The sequence below is a fragment of the Eschrichtius robustus genome, chromosome 3 (assembly GCF_028021215.1).
Source record: "Eschrichtius robustus isolate mEscRob2 chromosome 3, mEscRob2.pri, whole genome shotgun sequence".
Classification (NCBI taxonomy): Eukaryota; Metazoa; Chordata; class Mammalia; order Artiodactyla; family Eschrichtiidae; genus Eschrichtius; species Eschrichtius robustus.
The window spans coordinates 27,110,081-27,133,234 of record NC_090826.1 but is presented as its reverse complement, the minus strand read 5'-3'; the positions used below and the strand labels follow the sequence as shown (position 1 = coordinate 27,133,234).

The following is a 23,154-nucleotide window of genomic DNA, read 5'->3' as shown; positions in this document are numbered from 1 at the left end:
CCCATCACTCACCTGCCCTGGCATGCTGACCTGTGCGGCACATCAGCTCGATGTGTCCAAGAGGCCAGGATCCCACTCTGTCTCCCCCATGACCCCATTGTGCTTTGTCATAGAGAGAACCGTAGAACAGCAAAGCTGAAAAGACTCTGGGGGAATCATACATTTCAACCCCTCATTTATATGGAGTGAAAAAGCTCAGAGAGGCTCGACCATTTGCTCAAGGTCCCACAGCAAATGAATGGCAGATCCAGGGCTTGTACCCAGGTCTCTGGACCGGTCTAGTTTGAGTGAGATCCCAACAAGTTTTGTAGCAGCCCAGGGGCTCTGCCATCACCCTCAGATCTCTTTAGGCCAACGTCAATTTCAAAACTTCAGGGAAACACATGCAAAATCGTTGGGTTCCTTAGTTGTCGTAATTGGGTCACACAGAGGAAGAGCAGAGGCCTTGGTCTTCACCCTTGCTCACCACCACCCTGGAGTCCATCCTTACTCATTACAGAATGTCAGAGCCCCCAGCCCAGGGATGTCACGCGCACCATGCTGGTGTGTCCCAGGTGGTCTCTCCCCATTCCAGCTGCACGGTACTCACAGAGTACCGATCACCTCTCTGCAGCCAACTCAACAGCCCTCCTCAAGCTTTGAGACCCCAGGGTAGAGCAGAGATTAGGGCCCATCAATCCAACCACCTCCTCACAACCCCCCACACCCCATCTGTGCTGGCAGTTTGTCTGGTCTCAGCAGGAAAAGGAAGCCAGGTCTCTTCTAGGAGCCCCAGGCTGTGCCGTGGACTCTGAGTCTGCCGCTCCATCAGGCTGACCTTGGGAAAGCCGCTGCCCATTTTGCACCTCTGTCTTCTCATCTGTACAGTGGGGATAACACAACCTCTACCTCACTGGGCTACTGGGGACATTAAATAAGATAATGAAAGGGACATGGTCTGACTTGGGTAGGTGCCTGGTAAATGTGAGTTGAATCAGAGTCCTCTCCATGCCTAAACTCTCTTCTTCAGAAAGAGCGTTGCCCAGGATGGTGGCTGCGCTTTAAGCCTCACTTCTCATGCTGGAGTGGAAAGAGGTGCCTCATTAAAAGGACTGGCTGGGTTCTGACTGGGGAAATGGGTTTCTGTCTGTGTCTTTTCTGCAATACAGTTCACTTGAAAGACAGGAGGTTGCAGGGGTGTAGACACCCCCTTGATTAGATCTGGCTCCGGCCATCCCTCCCCTGTGCAAGTGAGGACACAGATCTCTCTTCCAAGCCCTGGAGTCTGGGCAGGGGAGTCGTGGTTGAGATGCAAGCTCTGCCTGTGGCCGGAGGGGAGTGGTCCTGAGTCTCCCGGCGCGTGAGCGCTTGCTGCCGGGCTCAGTGCCAGAAACACTGTGGGGCTCAGTGTCTGCCCGAGTGGGCCTGGCACCTAGATATTTCTTTAGATGTCACCAGTCACACCGTCATTCTCTTGGGGTGCCACAGTGGGGTGCACGCCTCTGAATCTCTCTCTCCTGACAGCCTGACAGGTACGTCGGTCCCAGATCTCATTGTCAGCACCAACCATCAAATGTGGCTCCTCTTCCAGACCGACAGCAGTGGCAGCTCCCTGGGCTTCAAGGCTTCTTACGAAGGTAACTGCTGTTGGGGAGCCAATGAGTCAGACGCTTGGGGTCTGGTTTGGAGTCAACAAGCCCTGGGTTCGAATCCCGGCTCTGCCCTGCACTGGCTTCCTCTCCTTAGGCATGTTATTCAACTCCTCTGAGTCCCAGCCTCCTTCTTTGTCCAGTGGGTCTCCTGGGCTGTTTTGAGGATTTTCTGGGATCAATCACACACATCAGTTCCAACCTGGGTTCATACCTGGCTTGTGTAGACCTTTGAAAAGCCCCATAAACTTTCTGAGCCTTGCTTATTTTATAAAATCTTTAGACTGGAGACAGTAGCTTCCCAAGCTACCCTATTTGGGTGTCATAGTGATGAGTGACTGTGTGCACAGGGCTAGGGACAGACACGCACCGTTGGTGACCTGAGGAGGATGCAGACGCGGGTGACCTGCATCTCTTGGTGGGAACAGACATTAAGGGAACGGCAAAGTCTGGGGTCCAAGGGATGCCTTTACCATCACCCCTCCATGCACTGCCAAGCCTCCTGATGACTGCTGGTGCAGACCCCACAGAAGGTGGAGCGGAGACCATCCCCCGAGCATTTGTGAAGGCCCTGTTAGGTATCCGACCCTAGACCAGCACTGGGGGAACAGATGCATCAGATCTAGGCCCTTGCTGCAAGGGGCCTGCGCTAGCATGGTAAGACAGAGGAGAAAACAAACGAGCTGTTATTAAAGCAAGATAATTGCAGCAAACAGAACCAATGGGAGCCCAGAGAAGGGGCAGCCATCCTTTCTGGGGCATCGGGAAAAGCTTTATCGAGAAAGCGAGCTTTAAGTCTTTAAAATGACTAGAGAGACAGGCGGCAGTGGAGGGGGAGAGAAGGCATCCTTCCCCACCCCATTCGGAGACGTGATCATCCTACACGGGACTATTTAGGGTCCAAAGAACTCTCACCCTGCTCAGTGTGACTCACACCCCCAGTGGACCAAAGGCTCTTCCTGTACCAGGACCTGGATTCTGTCACCAAACTGGGCACACAGGACATGTATTAGTGTCCTAGGGCTGCCCTAACAAAGCACCACAAACTGGATGGCTTCAACAACAGAAGTTTATTCTCTCACAGTTCTGGAGGCTAGAAGTCTGAACTCAAGGTGTCAGGAGGGCCACGCTCCCTCTGAGACCGTGGGTAGACGCCTGCCTTGCTTCTTCCTAGCTCCTGGTGGTGGCCACCAGTCCTTAGCTTGTAGCTGCATCATTCTCATCTCTGCCTCTGTGGTCCCACGTCCCCGTGTGTCTCTCTCCTCTTCTCACAGGACACCAGTCATGTTGGATTAAGGGCTCACCATCTTAACTTGGTTTCGTCTGCAAAGACCCTATTTCCAAATAAGGTCACATGCACAGGGACCAAGGGTGAGGATTCAGCACATCTTTTTGGAGAATACGATTCAACTCCTAACGGGAGGCTAGCCCTTATCTCCTGCAGGAACACTGTCAAACCATGATATGCCCACTGGGGTAAGGAGGATGGATGTACTGTTCGAAGAGTAGGAAACATGCATCTAAGTGAGACAGAGAACACCTATTGGGTGACAACGTGCTGAGTTCAAATCCTGGTTCTGTCACTTTCCAGCTCCATGGTGAGTCAGGGAGCCTGTCTGGGGCTCTGTTTCTTCATCTGTGAAATGGAGATAATAATACACCTTCGGGCACAGGGCTTCTGTGAAGATTAAGTTTAGATAAAGAATGTGAAAATTAAAATGTTGCCAATTACAAGGTGATTAGTGAGTAGTGAGTGAGTACATAGGTAGTTAAATGAATGGGCTCTTCTGGCACATAGTTATATATACGCAGCTGTGAGGCAATGGAAAGAGCCCCAGACGAGAAATCAGGAGACCTTGATTCAGGCCCAAGCCCTGGCCCTCACTGCTTTGGAAATGGGAATGGGTTTAGACTCAAAAGTTTCTAAGGTTTCCCCATTTCAGGACTTCTACGGATATTCAGCAGTGAATGTTTCCAGAAGTGGGGAGGAATGATTCTGTGCCATCCACATTCCCTAATCTTTCCATATCTTATTCATGGCTTGGATAAGACAAGTCACATGAGCTTGAGAGGGATGATGGTACAACAGTCAGCAAACAGCGTGCAGAAAGCTCTGGATGGAGTGGAGTAATTGGCTAAATTACCAGGATAAGATGAAGTGGGAATAAATATCAAGTCCTGTTTGAAGTTTCAAAAATATTAGCTACTAGAATTTATCCCAGGGAGTGAGTGTGGCTTTATTCTATGCTGATCAGTCATCAGAGAACTGGGCATAGACGTGGGGACCTCAGCTTGAGATGGATAAGGAGAGGACTTAAAAGTCAAGCCCAGCGAACAAGGTTAACAGCCCACTGAATGTTTATTCAGGGGAAAGTGGACTCAGGGGAGACTTGAGAGCTGTGTCCAAATATTTGAAGGGCTGTTCTGTGGGAAAGAGGAATTAGGCTTATTTGGTGTGATTTCATTGGAAAAGAAAGGGACATATCATTTGTTGAGAGCCTATTATGTGCCAGAAGCTGCGTGTTCATTGTCTCGGGGTTTTCAAACAGTGTCACACAAAGACCTGGGGTACCCTCGGGGACCACCAAGGTGGTGGGATAGGGGATGCCCAGCAGGGAGGCCTCTGACCCTGCCTCCATCTCCTCTTCTCCTCCTGTAAACCTTCTTCTAAGAGGGGATTTGTAGCTAAGCACGAGTTTGAAAAGTACCGCTTCATCTCATGCAGTGCTCACAGCTATGTGATGACGGCTGCTTTTCTGTAGAAGAGGAATCAGAGCCTCAGAGGGTAAGTGACCTGCCCAGGGCCACACAGAAATGTGGGACCCGGCAGAGTCAAGATTCAACCCTGGGTCTCTGTAGCTTGAAAGCCCATGATTTTCTCTTATACTGGGAGCCTCCCCAAGTTACAGAATTTCAATTCCTTATAAAATCTTTATAGAAGCCAAAGCTTTGCCCCAGTCAAATGGGCCATGGGCCCAGTCAAATAAGTCATGAGCCTGGGTTCCTTGTTACTAGAGATTGGGATTAGGTCATTTGGCCATTTCACTCAGCCAGTATTGATTAAGCTCCTGTTATGTGACCAGAACGAGGCTAGGTACTGAGGCGACAATAGAAGACAACATAAACTTGGCCTAAAAACATACGCTGTATGACTGCTGGTCACAGACTAGGCGTGGGCCGGACTTCTCCTCGGAACCATGACAAAATAGGAAGAGAGAAGAGAGTCTGGACGTTTAGACCCCTCAGTAACCCACAGGGGCTACACGGGTTCTGTGCACAGAGGCAGCAGCTTCTGTGAAGATAGAACAGACTCTGCAATTGGACCAGAGCTGGTGAATCCCAGGTTGGCCCCAGCTGTGTGACCTTAGGCGAGTTATACGGTCTCTCTGAACCTCAGTTTCCCCACTCATAAAATGGAGGTAATAATGCCGACTGTATTGCATTGCTGTGCAGTGTTATGAGATGAGATCACGAAGGCTCCTGGCACAGCACCTGGCACAGAGGTGCTGTCCCCTGGGGGCTGAGAAAGTTCCGTGATGACCACTGCCCTCCACTCCGGGCTGTGCCCTCCTCTGTGGGCCACATGGCTCCCTGCCTGTCCCCCAGGTGGCCCGTGGTTGCTCTGATAGCCCCGGTCCTAGGCCCCTGCCTCACCCTCACTCCCCAGACTGGCTGGGAAAGGAGGTGGTTCATGGTGGCCACTGTGTAAAGTGTGAAGGCAGACGTGGCAGAAGACAGACCCTGGTCACCAAGGGCCTCAAGGCCTCTTAAGGAGTTCGCACTTTGTTCAGCGGGAAGAAGAGCCTGGGAAGGGTTAAATGTCAGGATGGACCTGCCTTTCCCTTCTTGTCCTTCCACCTTTGACCTTTGTTTGAGGGTGACACCCATGGGTCTCACACCTTCATGGCGAGATGCCCTCTTCTGTGGAAGAGGTGGGTGGTCGAGTTCCCTGAGGCCCCGATATGACTGTGTCCTTTCCCATCTGCTCTGGGCTTCTCTCCCTGCAGCCTTCTAGGTCCCCTCTCCTAGCTACTCCCCCTAAGCTCTTGCATGGCTCCCCACTGCCCCCTCAGGGCAGGCACTTCTCAGGCTCTCAGCTTTCATCCTCTTTTTCTAGAACCTTCCACCGTTGATCACATCTACTCCCATGACTTCAACCTCAGCCTGAACCCTGGGGACTTTCAGATCTACTCCCCACTTGCATGTCAGTCTAGCTGTGACACATCTTACATAGCTTCCCCCTCGGACATCTCAAGCCCACCCCATCTGTCTTAGGTCTATTCTGGCTGCCATAACAAAATACCGTAGACTGGGACGCCTGAATAACAGGAATTTATTTTCTCACGATTCTGAAGGTTAGAAGTTCAAGATCAGGGTTCTGGCTGATTCGGTTTCTGGTCCGGGCTGGCTTCAGATGGCTGGCAGATGTCTTTCTGGCTTGCAGATGGCTGTCCTCTCACTGTGTCCTCACGTGACCTTTTCTCGGTGTGTGCACATGGAGGGAGAAGAAGAGTGCGAGTGCGTTGTCTGTTCTTATAAGGACACTAATCCTATCAGATCAGGGCCCCACCCTAGGACTTTGTTTAACCTTTATTACTTCCTTAGAGGCCCCATCTCCAAATACGGCCACACTGGGGGTTAGGACTTCAACATCTGAATCTGGGGGAGACACAAACGTTCAGTGCGTTAACACCATCCCAAACCAAGCTCTCCATCTCCAGCCCCACACCCCCTGCTCCCATGTCCCCATCCCAGTGAACAGCACCACCATCCACACCATCACTCGGCCTCATCTCCACCTCCTCCTTCTCCCTCTCCCACCCCTGACTCGGTCCCCAGATTCTGCCAGTTCTCCCTCTGCGGCGCCCTAGCTCCTCTGTCACTGACGTGGCTAGGCCCTCGTCACCTCTCACCTGATGACCACACAGTCCTCCTACCCAGCATCCCTGACTCCAGGCCCCTCCCCCAGCCCCACCCATCTGCCTCTTGCAGCTCAGTGATCTTCCTAGAATCCAAATCTGGCACAGTTCCCTGCTACTTAAAAAAAAAACAAAAAAACCACAAAACTTTAATGACAACTTCTCACTGCTTTCAGGATAAAGCACAGTCATTCATGTGGCATCCAAGGCCCTCAATGATGATAATTCCAAGCCAAATTCTGGCTCCTATGAACCCATTCTAGGCAGATTACAGTTTATTAATCTATCTGGTCCTACAGGGCCTAGCCCAGTGCCTGGCACAATCGGGCACCCTTCCTCTACACCCTCTCAATGCCCTTTTGTCCCGTTTTACCACCTCCCGGCACTCAGGTGCCAAGAGCCCACATTCTTCACTGTCCCCATAGACTCTGGGGTCAGACAAACCCACTTTATAATCGAGTTCTGCCATTGGCTCTGTGTGTGATCTTCAGCCGATCCCTCCGCATCCCTGAGCCTGAGTTTTCTCATCTGTGAAGAAGGGCTGATAAACGTTCATCTCACAGGGGTCTTGCGAGGATTCCGTGCAGTGAAGCCTCCAGCGTGGGGCCTGGCATTTAGTAAACACTCAGTTTAAAAGCCTGATCCCCTCCCCTGCTTCCCCAGTCCTGCAGCTCTTCTAACCTGCACTCATGGCCCAAAGCTTCAGAATTATCTCCACCCCCATCTTAGCCCTTCTTTTATCCCAGCTCCTGGGGAATTCCATGTAGGACAGGCATCTCGGTTCAGGGATGGGAGGGTGGCCGGGATGCATGTGTTCCACAGGTGGCATGAGGCATGTGAGGGCAGAAACCCCCAGGCATCACCACCACCCCCCCGCCATTAAAAGTGTGAGCTCCTGGGTGGGAAAAGTTGAGGGATTTATTTCCCAGAAATACTTCTCATTATGCTTGTCACAATCCCAGGTCAGGGTGGGGGAGGGGCCTCCAGCTCTGTCAATATCTGAGTCTTTGGCACCTAGAAACTCAGGCCCCCTCCATGAGGGCAGCCAGCTGTAGGAAAGCATTCATATTTGCAATTGCTCTGCTTCCCAGCAGAATAAGAAATATTTAAGGAACAGGCAATTAACACTTACCAGAAACATTATAAAATTACATACAACTTGCTAACAAGTTTTAGCATCAATCTCGGAGCCTCTTCACTTCCTGACTTGGAGCCTGGAATCTGGCAGCCTAATGCTAAATCTCGGAGGCCGGCCTAAGGGAGGAAGGAGCTGGGACCCTCACCCTGGAGATATGGAGAAGCAGGGCAGCGGAGATCATGCAGAAAGGATGCCCAATAGTCCAGGGGACTTGTGTTGGAAATAAGGTCACCTGTGTGTTCAACATCATCTAGGCCCCTATTATGTGTTACAGACACTGTTCAGATCACAAGGGGATACAAGGATAACAAGGCAGTCTGTGCCTTCACCAAAGTCTTAGTCTGTCTTCATTAGAGTCCAGGAAGTATGAGAAAATGGGGAAATGTCAAGGAGGGGCAGCTAACCTTACTTGAGGGCATCAGGGAAGGCTCCCTGGAGGAGCTGGTGTCTGAAGCTAAGACTCGCTTATAAGATGGAAAGGAGTTGGTCAACATCCCAGAGAGAACAGGTTGACTTAGAAAGCCTGATCCCCTAGGGTTGCCTAGGGTTGAAGCTAAAACTTCCACAGAATAAAGTTTGAGAGCCAGTAGGGGGAAGATGACCAAGTCTAGCCTTCTGCAGGCGGTGCCTGCATCCCCTTCTCCAGAACTGAACTCTGGTGGTGGCACCGGGAGGCCTCCAAAAAGAGATGGTGTTGAAGCTGAGCTTGAAAGGAGACCAAGGGCAGCAGCCTGGCATCCTGACTCTGCTCCTTTTTGGACCCTGCCTTTCCTCCAATCAGAACGTCAAGCACATGGCCATTTTCAGCCTCCAGTCTGCAATTTTTAGGACCTCTGTCTCTTCTTACTTTATCCCCATAAGCTCAGAGGCCCAAACTTTCCAACTTCAACCAGGAATGACACCAGGCATGTTCCTAAGATGCTCACTGAGTTTCCATGATACCCTTAAAGCTTCCTCAGGCACTGGGACCTAGAAGTTTGCTAGATACAGGCAGCAGCTAACCCCTCTCAGGAAGGCCCAGTGGGACCCACGCTACACATGAGTCTTTCCTGGCCCCCGGGAGGCAGGGGTGCTAAGCAGCAAAGGATACTGCACCTTTAAAATCTAGCAGGAAGTCATCTGTCAATGAGACATACTCTTTAAATACATGGGCTTTTGCAAATGGCAAGCTCCAGTTTGGGGCTGGTACAGACAGCTTGGGGGCAACCTGGATGTTTGTCTTCACCCCGTATTCACCATATTCACCCCTGTTTCCCAACCTCCTTCAGTCTGTGACACACCCATGACAGTGTGGTGGAGGAAAGGGATGGGAGGGAGGACAGGGATGGGAGGGAGGAAAGGGATGGGAGGGACGAATGTCACCCACCACATCCACCCACATCTCCATCCCATTCATGAAAATTGTGTGCAGAGAATGATGCACAGATTCCCAGAGATACATGTACAGCTGCCCTCTGTCTCTTGCCTGCTTGCACCCTTCCCATCATCAGTAGAAAAGTGGAGTGGGATGTGGTTCCCAGGAAATCCATGAGATCCAGGCATGCCCAGAGGTCGTCTTAATGCACCAGAGATGTCCTGGTCACTCATTAGGAGTCTGTGCTGGTTGAACAATTGGTCTGGAGGCCTCAGGATGCATAAGGCACTGCGCTTGGTTCTGGAGGTAGAAAGAGCAGAAGGGGTGGGACCGCCAGCTGTAAGGAGCTGATCCCGGCTCTTCATGGTCTCCCAGACCATCTCTCCAGCCTCATCTCCTTTCATCATCACATCCTGCCACATTGAACTTCTAACTCTTCCCCAGAATTGAAAAAATAAATAAATAAATAATTGTCCAAGGGGGCTGGGAGTGAGAGTGAGAGAGAGCTCCTTAGGCCGCCTGGGTGATTCAAGGGTACAGCCCCAAGAGAGATGATTCTTTGTCTAGTGGACAAGTGGGGGGTGTTCATGAGGAAGAGAGGACAGCCATGTGAGAGCCGGCTGGGCTCTGCCAACAATGGGCCAATAATGACCTTGAGGAAACACCTCCTGGTTACTGGTTACGTGCCACGTGCTGGACATTTTGACAGTTGTCTTATATACATAAACTCATTTAATCCTCAAAACAACCCTGCAAGGTAGCTGTTATTATTGCCATTTCTGTATTACAAGTGACAAAACTAAGACTCAGCGAGGGTACGAAAGGTACCCAAGGTCTACTACTTAGTGTCAGAGCCAGGATACAGATCCAGGACTTTCTCAGAGTCCTCACCTTCTCACTGTTTTGCCCCCTGCAGGTGGCTCCGTTTTGTGGTGAATCTCAAGGTCGGAGATGGACAAAGAGGAGGCTGGGGTGGGAGGGGGTAGACAAAGGTCCTGCCATGCCAAGGAGTTAGGGTTTTCATCTGTGGATTTTTGGGAAGCCATGGAAGAATCAATGAGCAGGGCACACTAATGATCAGATGTTTGTTCCTGAGCGATCTCGTGCTGCTTTGCTGAATACGACAGAGTAGAGGGAAGGGGCAGGGGAACAGCCCTTGCCTAACGCCATGCCCAGGTGAGGAATTGAGAGGGGTGGACTTAGGCGGTGAGGGGAAGAATGGAGAGCAGAGGGTGCAGGGATGTCTGGGAGGAGGAGCCGCCAGGAGGTGGTTAGCGAGGGCTGTGATGGGGAGGGGAGGGCAGAATCCAGGCTGATTCCTGTGTCTGCCTGGGCAACCTCCATGAAGCCTTTTGCCTCCCCCAGCCCCAGCCCGAGACCGGAGCTGCCTCCCCTTCGCCCCCAGAGGTTGTGTGGTCAGGTACACACCCCGTTCCGGCCCCCATCATTTACTCTGTAACTATCTCTAGAGCCACCTGACTGTGAGTGGTCCAAGGGCAGGGGCCCTGGGTCAGGCAGCTCTGTATCATTAGCACTGAGCGTGGCATTTGACACACTCCCCGTGCAACACGTATCAGCTGTGCTCACACACTGAGCAGCGTGCTGTCTGTGCTCCAGACGCCGTGCTAAGCGATCAACAACACACAACTGACGCCTGCCTCCATAGGGCTTCCCTTCCAGTGCGTGGGGAGATGAGAAACGAGGAAGCCACCTGACAGCCAGCGGGGCGCCAGTGGGGGCTGAGATGGTGAACCAGGTGGTCCCTGATGCCCCAACAGGCAGTAGGCTCCAGGAGAGCAGAGATTTTTGCCCTTTTTTCCACCGCTATACGTGCAATGTCTAGAACAGGAACTAATGAAATGAATAGAGGAATGCTTACAATCGGTGCTACAAAGAAAAAGACCAGGGTGCCAAGAGAGCAAAGGAAAAGGGAAACATCTAAGGAGAGAGGTCAGGGAAAGCACCTTGAGGAGGTGACGTCTTAAGCTAAAGTCTGTAGCATGAGCAGTCGGCCATGTGACCTTGGGGAGGAGGGGAAGCTGCAGCCCGGGCTGAGGGAACAGTGAATCAGTGAAGGAACAAATGAAGTCCCACCCGGTTGGAAAGGCAGCAAATCGTAGCCCATGGTCGGACTCTCCTCTCCCTCTACACGGCGCTGCCCTTCTTGGAGCACATCCAATGGTGAATTTATACAGACACGAGAAGCAGTTCGTTCTCTACAGACATTGTCATAAAAGAGGATTCCAATTTGGAATCACAAATTGAAAAACCTGGGGAGAAGACAGTAAGGTTGATCACAGACGATAGGAATAAAACAGCGGAGAAAGGGGAAAGCAAATATGCAGAGCCCAGTTGTGATGGAATTCTGAGGGTCTTTGAAGCTCGCATCTTGTGTTCGCCAGCTTGCTTCTGGTCAGCAGAAGGAGGGAGAGAGAAAGATAAACACTTATAGAAGGGAATTCTATTAGGCCAGATAACAGGAAGCTGCATGCATGATTTCCTCCAAGTCAGAATTTGGCTTATGGATTTGCACTTCTGGGCCCTGATGTCAGATTTGGTCAGCACCTGGCCAGGAGGGTCAAGGTCACATGCCTTTTCAGGCAGGGCCATGGAGCCCAGGGAGTCCCCTTGCGGGAGGGCAAGGGGACTTGGTTCCCGTGTGTCCCCAGCAGGGGTTGGCGCTGGGCTTGGAGGGAAGATCCAGACCAGGACGAGGGTGTCTGAGGGCCAGCCCCCAGCCCCCCTGCCTTCCTGAAAGGGACTCTCAAACTCTCGAACCACCCTGCTCTGTTCTTCCTCTCCCCCGACCTGGTCCTGATTCCATGGTCTGCACATGCCCCTCTCCAACGCCTTGGACCTCTTTGCCAAGTGCGCCCTTAAACCTGACTTCCCCGAGGTCACCCCTACCCAGGAGCCCTCTCCAGCACTAGCAGCTCCTGTCCGCAGGCCCCGTGAACTTCACATTTGAGCGGTGGGCTCGTGCGCTCGCTCTCCAGCGCTGTTCCACCTACATGCAATCCCTTCTCCTTTGACCTAGGCTGTCTCCACCTCTGCCACTCGCTACCCTCCTCATGGATGTCGCCAGCCTCTTCCTCTCCACTCTGAGTCTCGCCATCACCTTGCCTCTCGTTTCTCAGCCTTCTCCCATCCTGTCAGTGCGGACCTTGCTCTCTGGCACCTCTGAAGCCTTCACTCCACCCACCCGCTCTGGGGCCCCTCGTCCCTTCCGCTCCTCCAACCGTTCCTCCCTCTACTCCATTCACCATCCTTCTCTTGGCCTCTCCATCCCCATCCCCTCCCCTTCCTCCTCTGTTCACTTCCTTCCTCCTTCAGCCTGAGACCCTTGCATCACACATCAGCCATTCCTTGAACAGTATCCTTGACTCCCTGCCCACCGCCCTGCCATTTCTCCACGTGCACGTGAACCAGGTTCTGAGGGATCTGGGACAAGCCACACAGCCCTGCTCGGTGACAGCACCCCTGTAAATGAGCTGTCTCCACCCTCCGTGGAACCCAGGGTGCACGGCAGTCCTTCCAGCCATGATTCCTCTTCTCCAGGTGACTGTTGCAGACGTTCTTGTCAACGTCGCATCCTTTTCCCCACAACTGGTCCCTCACCTTCAGCAAACATCATGACACGTCCTCCTGCTTCACTAGGAAAGTAGAGCCTGTGTCATCACAAGATCTTCTTCAACCTCCCGCTGTCCTACCTGAAACCTCGCTGTGATCACCTCTTCCCTCTTCCCCCCATCACGAAGGAAGGGGAGCTTCCTGGGCTCTAAGGTGAGCCCCCCAGCGTGCACTGGGCCCCGGCCTCCTGCCTCTCCATAGCCTCGTGCTGTCACTGCCCATTCCAGCTCACCAGTGTCTCTCATTCAGTTATATGCATTCATATTCTCTCTCTCTCTCTCTGCCCTCCCCTAGCATTTAATTATGGTCAAGTTTCTTCGACCTTAAAAAGCCTCTTCAGCTGCCCCCTCAAGGCCATGTTCCTCATAAGTTGCCACCTGAATTCTCCCCATTGCTTCACTTCCAAGAAATGCCTTCTTTACGAGCCATCTACTCTTCCCGGATCGTCTTCCGCTTTTCCCGTCAGTGCCGGGCCGGCCCCATCATCACACTCAAGTCTCCTGCCAGTATCCAGTGAGCTCCTTTCACTGATCTGCTTTCCAGTCCTTTCTAAACTTCCCTGCCACATTCGATGCTGTTGGTCTCCTTCCTGAAACTCATTCTCCTCCAAGCTTCTGGGGCTCCGCTCCCCGCAGGATCTTAGACTAGCCTTCTGCTGGTCCCTGCGGTGTCCCTAGCTGTTCTGTCCGGACTGATGTCTCCCCTTGGGTGGTCTCATTCTTCTCATGACCCTCTGTGAGCTGAATCCAAATTCTGTATTTCTAGACCAGATTTTCCTCGTGGGCATAAGACCCACGTAGCCCCTTTCTACTAGGTATGTCCCCGTGGAGGTGCCGAGTGACCCTCCAGCCCTGCTCCTCCTCGCGCATCTGGTGAAGATGAAAGCACACCCGGTACCCAGGCCAAGCCCTGCAGTCATTGTAGCCCCTGCCTCCCCTTCATCCCCTGTCTGCTCACTCACAGTGTGGCCTGTGGCTTCTTCCTGCTTTAGACCTCCCAAGTCCTCTGCCTCTCCCCATCCCCTCTGCCTGTCCCCATCCCCTCTGCCTCTCCCCATCCCCTCTGCCTGTGCTCAGTCCAAGATGCTGTCAAAACAGCTCCCAGATCATTGGGAGCCTCCCTCTAGAATGGAACCTCCATGGCGGCAGGGCCTGTGTCTGCCTTGTTCTCTGTCGCACCCACAGTGCCCAGCACAGTGGCTCATGCTAAGGAGACACTCAAATGTTTGTTGAATGAATGAGTGATCTCCCTACCTCCAGAATTGCTGCCCCCAGACCATTCTCCAGGCAGCAATCAGGGTGACCTTTTAAAATCCACACTATGAAATGCCAAGTGGAATGAAACCCTTTCCTGAGCCCCCATTGCCTACACTCTGAAGTCCAGTCTCATTAGCACGTCGAACAGGCCCTTTTGTGGGTTGGCCCTGCCTGCCTCTTCCAGCCTCGTCTCTCATCACCCGGTGGAAAGTACTCATGCTTGTGGAAAGGCAATGTGACATGGTGGTGAAGGGCCCTGGAACCATACAACCTGGGTTTGGACCTCAGGTTCACCATTTCCTGGCTCTGTGACCTTGGATAACTATATCACCTCTCTGTGCCTCAGTTTCCTCACCTTTAAAATGGAGATAATAGTACCTAGGTCACAGTGTGCTGTAAGGATGAAATGATTCACTATATGTAAAGTTCTCAGAGTGGCTGCCAGCACGTAGTCAGTGCTAGAGTCATTAGTTCTGTAACTAAAAGTTCGTTATGATCGTAAAGATTAGTTAGTTATCACTACTATCACTGCAGTCCTGCAAACAGCCTCTGAGACTCTGCATGGGCTCCTCCCCCACCTGAAGGGTCCTTCCTCTCCCTCCCTCCCACTAATGCCTTTCTCTTCTTCCCAGCTTTATTGAGATGTAATTAACATATAACACTGTGTAAATTTAAGGTGTACAACATGTTGATTTGATATATGTATATATTGTGAAATGATGACCACAATAAGGTTAGTTAACATACCCATCACCTCACCTTACAGTTTTTGTGTGTGTTTGTGTTGAGAACTTTTAAGACCTACCCTCTTAGCAACTTCCAAATATACAATACACTGTCGTTAACCAGAGTCACCATGCTGTACATCATATCCCCCTGGCTTATTCATCTTATAACTGGAACTTTGTATCCTTTTACCACCTGCACCTATTTCCCCCACCCCACCCTTGGCAACCACCATTCTATTCTCTGTTTCTCTGAGTTCATTTTTTTTAGATTCCACATATAAGTGAGATCATACGGTATTTGTCTTTCTCTGTACAACTTATTTCACTTAGCATAATGCCCTCAAGTTTCATCCATGTCACAAATGGCAGGATTTCCTTCTTGTTTGTGGCTGAAAAATATTCCATTGTATGTGTGTGCCACATTTTCTTTACCTGTCCATCCATCAGTGGACATGTAAGTTGTTTCCATGGCTTGGCTGTTAGTAAATAATGCCGCAATGAATCCCACATACTCCTTTCACCTGCTGGCTCCTACACAGTCTTCGGGCCTCAGCTTAAACATCCTCCAAGAAGGCCTCCTCCGAGAAGCCTTCCCTGATGCCAGGGTTGGGATTGGGCTGAGATGAGAGAGACACTCACCTTGGGCATAATTTTAAGGGAGGCACCAAAGAACTCAGTTATTAAATAATATTTTAATGTAGTATTTTTTAAAAGCCAAGATTAATGCAAAATATCCATGATAAAAAAATAACATTTCAATAATGACAGACTCTGATGGCCAGGACTAGGGTGAGACAAATGAGGTGAGCTGTGCAAGTGCTGGGTCGGATCTGGTCTTTTTATTAAGTTCTGGTGTTCTTCTTCATGTTGGATTTGATTTATATGCATCAATTTTGATTTTCTAAAAACAAAATATTGTACTAAGATCGTATTTGTCTAGATGGCTGAGTTTTTGGTGCTCCCTAAGATTTTGTGTGCAAGGTTAGTGCCTCACTTCCCGCACCCTGTTTCCAGCCCCACCCTCCAAGTTTGAGTTCTGTTGCTGCTCCTGGGCGCATCCATGGCACAAATCACGCTGTGTCGTAAATACTTGCTTCCTTGTCAGGATTGTTCAGTCCTTGAGACCAGAGCCCACGTCCAGGTCTCAGGTGTCTGGCACAGGGACTGGCACACAGTAGGTGCTCATTATATGCTTCTGATCGCACTGACGGCAGGAGAAATTGGATGGGTGTGGAAACAGCCAGGCCTGCACAGTGGAGATGGCTGAGCAGCTCCTTCCTCCCGCTCAGGATGCTTGTTCCCTGGAGCTGATCACACCTTCAGAGCAGCTGCTGTGGTCTAAGACGCAGGCAGGTGGACCCCACATTTACATCTTCTACAGCATGCTGGGGCCTCACCAGGACACCTTAAACCTGGGTCCTGTCCCAGGCAGTGAGCCCCAGCTCTGTCTTCAAACACTGGGTACCTCCTTCCAGGTCTCAGGGTGCCCGCAGTGACAGTCCTCACCAGGGCCTCACACCCCAGAGAGAACGTGTGTGGGGACACCGGAAGAAAGAGGGCCTTGCTGCTCGCTTCTGCAGGCTGACTTGTCCCGGGGCCCGTCTTCCGTTCCTCCCGATCCCCTGGGGCTCTGGGACCTGGAGCCAAGGGGCCACCTTCCTGGGAATGCCTCAGTGGCTGCCTTCCCCCAGCCCTGGCAGGAGAAGAGCCAGCTTCAGAGGAGGGTTGAGGTGTGCTTTCAGGCTGTGTGTAGAGGGACAGGCCAGGGGCACGTGTGAGCTGACCCGCCCTTGAGTCCTCAGGCCTGGTGTCTGCTCACACAGACCTCTCTTCTCCCCCGAACCCAAGGATTCTTGCTGTTTGACTTAGATCTCTCTCTGTCTTTCACACACACACACTCCCACAATCCCAGCCAAAGAAAGCCTTGTTCTGCCAGTAGTAGGGAACAATGAATGTGACAGTCAGCAGCCCATCCGTGTAAGGCGGCGGTACTCGGGGCTCACCTGACCAGCCCACAGGGCCCAACAGCTGTGGGAAGAAAGCTTTTGCAGAATCACCCGTGTCAGGGCCATGCACAGCAACTTCGGGGACTAGGGCTCCTGACAGCCCATAATGGTGCCTACGGAAAATGCAGGGTCCCTTTGGCCTGACAGTCCTGGGAAGGTGTCCAGAAACTTCCCCTTACTCCAGCCGCCTCTCTCCCGAATCACAGGACTCCTGCCGTCCTCACCTCACCATCTGTCACATCAGTCGTGACTCGCGTCCTTCCTGCAGGGTGCCTCCCTCTCTGGGAGCAGAGCTCCTCCTCCTCCCCCTCCCTCTCTCCTGCTTCTTCCTCCCCACCTCCCTGCCCTTCATCTCTCACAGCACCAAGCACGGGGCTGGTGGAAGCGGGGGCAACTCCGGAGGAAGCTCCGGGGACTTGGCCAGGACAGACTCCTTTCCTGGAAGGTCGGGGTCCTGATTGACTCTGCCACGAGGCAGCCAGCCCATCATGCCCCCTGAGCCCAGACCCCCAGAGCTGTCTCAGGGAAGCCACTCCCTGTCTGATTCACCACTGTTGAATCAAATGAACTTTAAAGGCATACTTAATGAGTCATGTGTTTCATTTTACCTGCTCCCGTCTTAAATTGAATTAAAAATGTATCTTCGTGAAAGTGCTTCCATATCAGAAGGCAGCGAATATTGATTCTCACTTAATCTCTGGCTGGGGGAAAGGCAAGCAGCAAAGCGTCAGCGACCTTCTCATCTTGCGCTCGCCTTGGCTGCTCAGGAAGGGACTGAGCTCAGAATCTATCAAGTGACATGAGTCATCTGAATGCAAGTCAAGTCAGTAAAGATCTCTCCAAACTGTGAGCTTGTGAATTCCTAGGACAGGTGTCTCACAAAGAATGTAGACCCGCCTTCCCTGAGTGAAAATATCCAAGCACCTGGAACACTCTCTGTGGACATAGAGTCCAGGCATTTGAGAGCAGGAGGGCCTGATCCTCCCAGGATGCTGTTTTAAACACGACCTTGCAGGGTTTCTCATCAAAAGCCCACCTGGGTCCCTCCGAGCCCAGCCTCGTGGTGGAGGTGTAGCATGGCCTTCAGCTCCGAGAGGCATGGAGTCACCATGTGTCTCTGTTTTCTCTTTTCCTGTCTTGCAGAGATCGAGCAGGGCAGTTGCGGAGATCCTGGCATACCTGCCTACGGCCGGAGGGAAGGCTCCTGGTTTCGCCACGGGGATACCCTCCAGTTTGAGTGCCAGCCGGCCTTTGAGCTGGTGGGGCAGAAGGCAATCACGTGCCAAAAGAATAACCAGTGGTCGGCTAAGAAGCCAGGCTGCGTGTGTAAGTGAGCGGGGAGGGGGCCGCCTCGGGGTCTCCACCGAGAGGCCAGGGGTCCATTTCCTAGCTAATCCAGAACCCATCCTTGGGAACCTCGTAGGTCGTAACCGTAGCTTCACTCTGGTTGGTTTCTTCTCCTTCTCAAAACGTTGCTGGCTGAGTCCTCATTTCTGGCAGTGACGTGGATCGTAGCACTGAGAATGATTGCTCTTGACATTTGGGGGCCTTCTTCAACGCCGTCTTACTCTCCCTGGTGACCCTTGAGAGCAACGTCAGACCCCAACATTTCCTCCTCACCCTTCTTGCTGTCATTGACGCCATATAGTCGAGCCAGGGCAGAAGGTGCTGGCGATTTCGTAAGACTGTAGACTCTGTGCCAGCCTTGGGGTTCCACGAGACACCATGGCCTTGCGGGGATATATACGAAGTTTCATCAGATGGCTTCCTCTTGCATTGGATTTAGGGAGGGATGGGGATCAGGCTGTCTTTGAATTGTTGATCTTTCAGAGGAAGGGTTGGAGTTGAGTGCTCTGTTCTCCGGAGATAACAAGGAGTCCTTTCTCCCTTTCTCTGGGACGGTCTGACCTCACTTTCCGGCGCAAAGAATACTTTAAGTCCTGGGTCCCAGGGAAACTGGCAAGTGTAAGGGGACTGTGTGTAGAGGAGCAGGCTTGGTCTTTGTTGAGAAATCAAAGGTTCTACCTCTCGGGGCTGTCACCTCTTCCTCTCCCAGCCCTTGCCACTGCCCCTCTCCATCTCTTACAATCTGCTTCCCTCAGGGAAGGGCAGACAGACTGACCCTCTGATCTTTCTTGCCATCTCAGTGGGCTTCTCAGGGCCTTGGAGTGCTGCCTCATAGAGAGTGGTTGCCCCTTGGGGCCGGGGAGAGGAATGACATGGGAGACTATAAGGGAGTATCTGTGATGACAGAGAGTTTGGCATGTGAGTTGGTGAGTTGGGTCATACCACGGTGATTCTACTTTTCAAACAAAAAAATCACTTTGTGTAGTTGACAAAGCATTTCTGATGACTTGTGAGCTTATGTAAAAATTCTTGCAGAGGTTTAAAGATCAAATCGTTCTTAGATACACATTAAGCAAACCACCCTTATTGAAAAAAATAAAATTGCATGAAATTGGCTGCCCATCTCTGGCCCAAGGTGGTTAGATATGTGTACCCTGAAAGCCAAGGGGACCAGAGGGGCAGGGGTGGTTAGCAGGGGGCAGCTCCAGGCAGGCAGGAACAAAGGGCCTGACAGTCTAGAAGCGAGCCCAGGGCAGAGTGGGTGGGTGGAATGGAGTTCCACAGGGTGGGTCGGAAGCAGGACCTCAGAAGGCAAAGGTCCAGACTGTGGGAGTCCCAGGTAGTGTGGGTGTTCCATCTCTGAAATCCATGTAGGTGAGACAAGGCAGGGAGAACTGGAAAGAGTCAGGTCTCTGGGGCAGAGAGCTGGCAGGAGTGAAGTGTGTAGCAGAGCCAGCCAGCCACTTGGAACCAGGATGAAGTTCCCTGCCCCACAAGCTGAGAGATGTGGGGAGCAGAATGCTACCGGGGGTTGGGGAATCTGTCACTCAAGCCCTCCAGGAATTTACTTGACCCTTTGGCTCTTAGAAGTAGTTTCAGGAAATCTTCCTAGAACCTTCTGTAAGTGCTGCTCAGCAGGCCCCTCGTTTCCAGGAGGAAGGCTGACGGGATGCTGGGCACTGCTTACAATCACCTGAGAGGAGACGAGGGCAGAGCAGTCCTGGAAGATATGGGGCGGTGCTCTCTGTGGTTTAAAATAAGGAAGAGGAGCCCTAGGCTTACTGATGAGAACCGTGAAGCAGGCACTCTGTGGGGCTAGGATGGCATTTCTTCTTCTGGATGATTCTGGGAGATGGGGGATGGTATCCCCAAGGTACTCCCATTACTCGGGCTTTTCTGGTCATTTGGGTGTAAGAGACACAGCTTGAGTCTCAGGGGTGCTGGCTTCAGTAGAGGAGGCCAGGGAGAGCCAGCTGGCCCCAGGCCTTTGCACCACAAGCAAGGTCACGAGTGAGTGCCATCTGTCAGCTCTCTACTGAGTACCCAGCCCCTAAGCTGATGCATCCCTAGGTCCTGGGCTTTGCCCTCAGGTGGTGAAAGATGGTACTAAGAAAATCCAGGCACTCTGAGAGAACTTTGGATTCAACATCTGGGAGACCTGTGTCTTAGTCAGTCCCGGCTCAGTTTTGTGACTACGGCCAGGGCAACTTCTCTCTGGAGTTTGGTTTACTAATCCATCCGATGGGGTGGCACTCCCCAAATTCTAAGCCTCTATGATCGTATTTACAGAAAAAGACAACTATGACGTGGATAGTCCTCACGTTTTCCATCGTGAATACTTGGAAACCACTTCCTAAACTGGGTCATTTACAGAGCAGCTCATGCTTCAAGGGATAAAGTTAAAATGTGGCGATCTGCTTCTGATCCCAGATCAAATATATCATAGTGTGTGATCTGCAGAAAAGGGACAACATCTGTAAGCAGTTATAAAAATATAAAATAGTACAGTCAGCCTCTGTGTTTTATAATGTGGTCATAAATGTACATAGAAAAGCACCTCTAGCAAACGTTAGCTTAAGCGTCCTAAATTTTAGCACACATTAGTCACAATAAATATTAACACAATATTTAGCAAACCGTACTGTTCTTTCCTTCTGAGGGTTTAGAAGAGGATTGGGGGGATGTTTTGATGGCTCCAATTTCTTTGAACAGTTGTCCAAAAAGTGCACAGCAATGCATTGTTCTTCTCTTGAAACATTTTCTTCAAAACAGTTCCTTACTCGGGAATTGCCTGCCGAGACTACACAAATACACTGTTGCCTCCATGTTCCAAAACATTTTCTGTAGCAAGCAGGGACTTCAGAATCATTTCGTTGGCTTTCGAGCTGCCCTCACAGCAGTAGATGTTCAATAGATGGTCTTTTTTTTCACTCGGTTTTAAAGATGATGATGTTTCTCGCAGTGAAAAGCATTTTGAAAGAAAAGACGGAGCCAGCTTCTCTCCTCTTACTCTCTCTTCTTCCTTGGCTAATTCACATCTCCAGGGATCACTGCTCCAGATCAGGTGGCACTGCTCCAAATCAGTGCCACTTTCCATCCGTTCAACAGTATTTACTGCGTGTCTACCCCGTGCCAAGCGCCAGGCTTTGGAGTCAGAGCTCTTCGGACTCTGCCTGGGAAACATGCTCAACCTGGGGTCCTGGTGAGAAAGCTCCCCGCAGGTTACACATACTCTTCACCTTCCTCACAGGGACATCGAGAGCCTGTCCACTTATTCCTCCACGACAAGAGATACAAGGGAAGGAAGATACAAATAACTCTGATGGTGGTTTGCACAACACTTGATGCTTTGTTGACAGGCTAGCAGAATACTTCACACTTCATAAGGAAGCCAGGAAACCAATTATCAGTCCATTAACAGCCACTTGCAGAAGAAGTTTCAAAACAGCCTTCACCAGAGAAATGCCAAGACTGCACAAATGCCAGCTTTCCTTCGCCATTTTGTAAACCACCACGAGAAGGTGTGAATCCTAATTGCTCAGTTCCTAATGTATATGGCATAGGTGTGAAATGGGAATACACTGAGATGTATACACTGCGAGTTACAAATCAGCAGCCGAACCTTGAGAGACCAAGGGAGGGAGAAGTGGGTCCTCTGGGGCTCAAAGAAAATGTCACAGATGATACGGGGCTGGAGCTGGGCCTTGAAGGGTTGGGAGGTAAAGGAGGGTGCTTCACACAGGGACGCTACGGGAAATGGTCCTCTCCTAGCACACTCCTGTCCCTTGCTCCCTGTGTTCCTCCCCCTAAGCATCCCCACGCTCTGGACACACACACACACACACACACACACACACACACACACACACACACACACACACACACACACACACACACACACACACACACACACGTTGCTGGACAGAGAAATGGATTGAGTCCTAGGGTCATCAGGATCCTCAGCCTCAGCACTACTGACATTTGGGGCCAGATGACTCTTTTTTGTCGGGAGCAGTCTTGTGCATTGCAGGGTGTTTTAGCAGCAGCCTTGTTCTCTACCCTCTAGAAGCCGGTAGCACACACACCCACCTCCCGCTGCCAGTTGTGACAACCAAAAATGTCTCCAGACGTTGCCATACATCCACTGGGGGAAAAAAGCCACCCAGGATGGAGAACCACCAGTCTAGGATAACCTAGTCTTGTCAACTTCTAAATACAATGAAATCTGTATATTTGCATTTTGTGTTAGATCGTGATTAAAATCTATAGAATAGTGACAGTGAGGAAGCATGGGGTAAGGGAAGATGCCAGCATTTATTACATGTTTTATGTCATTGGGAAGATAGGCATCTTCCCTACAACGTTATGGAATATTTATTCTCTCATTTTTACAGATGAAAACAAAGCTCAAGGAGACAAGGTACATGGGCTCAGAGGTTATAGAACCATTAAATGATGGGCTGGAATTTGAACTATTACTTGACAGGGCAGGCTCCTACTCCAGATCCTGCACTCTCTCTATTGCACCAGACATCCAGAATCCAAGGGGTCATCTGCAGCAGGAGAAACAGGGAAGTCTTAGGACAACAAAATTCATCCAGACTACAGAAACAAACTGTTGTCTGTGTTACCCCCATGAAGTAACAGAGATTGACAAGTGTGAAACAAATTCATGAAGGCTAGATCCATGACCCTTGTTGGGACTACATCAGTATTTGCACACCAATATGCAATATACTGGTGTCAAAGGCATTTCCTCATCCTTACTTTTTCTCATTCCTTCTACCCATCCATTTATCCATCCATTTTGATTTATTGAGCACCTGCTATGTACAGAGTCAGCTGCATAAGAGGATATGGCTTTTCCTGGTAAAATTCTAAACTGGAAGGCCTCTGGGGATGATCGATCCTGCTCAGCTCGAAGTGGTGATCTCTTAGTGCCATGTCCTATATAATGTGCTGTAACTCTTTCAATAAGTATCTGGGGCTTAAGGGCCACTACTCAACACAGGCTTTTGGTATATTCTAGTATTTTAAAAGTTTAAATGAATAAGATACTCTGAATTCATTTCCTTAATCATTTTCAAATTTGGCCATTCCTTTTTGATTCTTATGCATGTACACACATATTTCGGATGGTTTTAATCA

General features: G+C 51.0%; 1 protein-coding gene across 2 annotated transcripts in view; it reads left to right on the top strand.

The window, feature by feature from the left end:
- CSMD2 (CUB and Sushi multiple domains 2) overlaps positions 1 to 23,154 on the top strand; it is a 645,193-nt gene that overhangs the window by 354,699 nt on the left and 267,340 nt on the right. For both annotated transcript variants that reach the window (XM_068537861.1, XM_068537860.1), the window contains exons 12-13: positions 1,504 to 1,616; positions 17,803 to 17,985. In XM_068537861.1, coding sequence (XP_068393962.1) covers positions 1,504 to 1,616; positions 17,803 to 17,985 — 296 coding nt within the window. The remainder of the gene's footprint in view (positions 1 to 1,503; positions 1,617 to 17,802; positions 17,986 to 23,154) is intronic.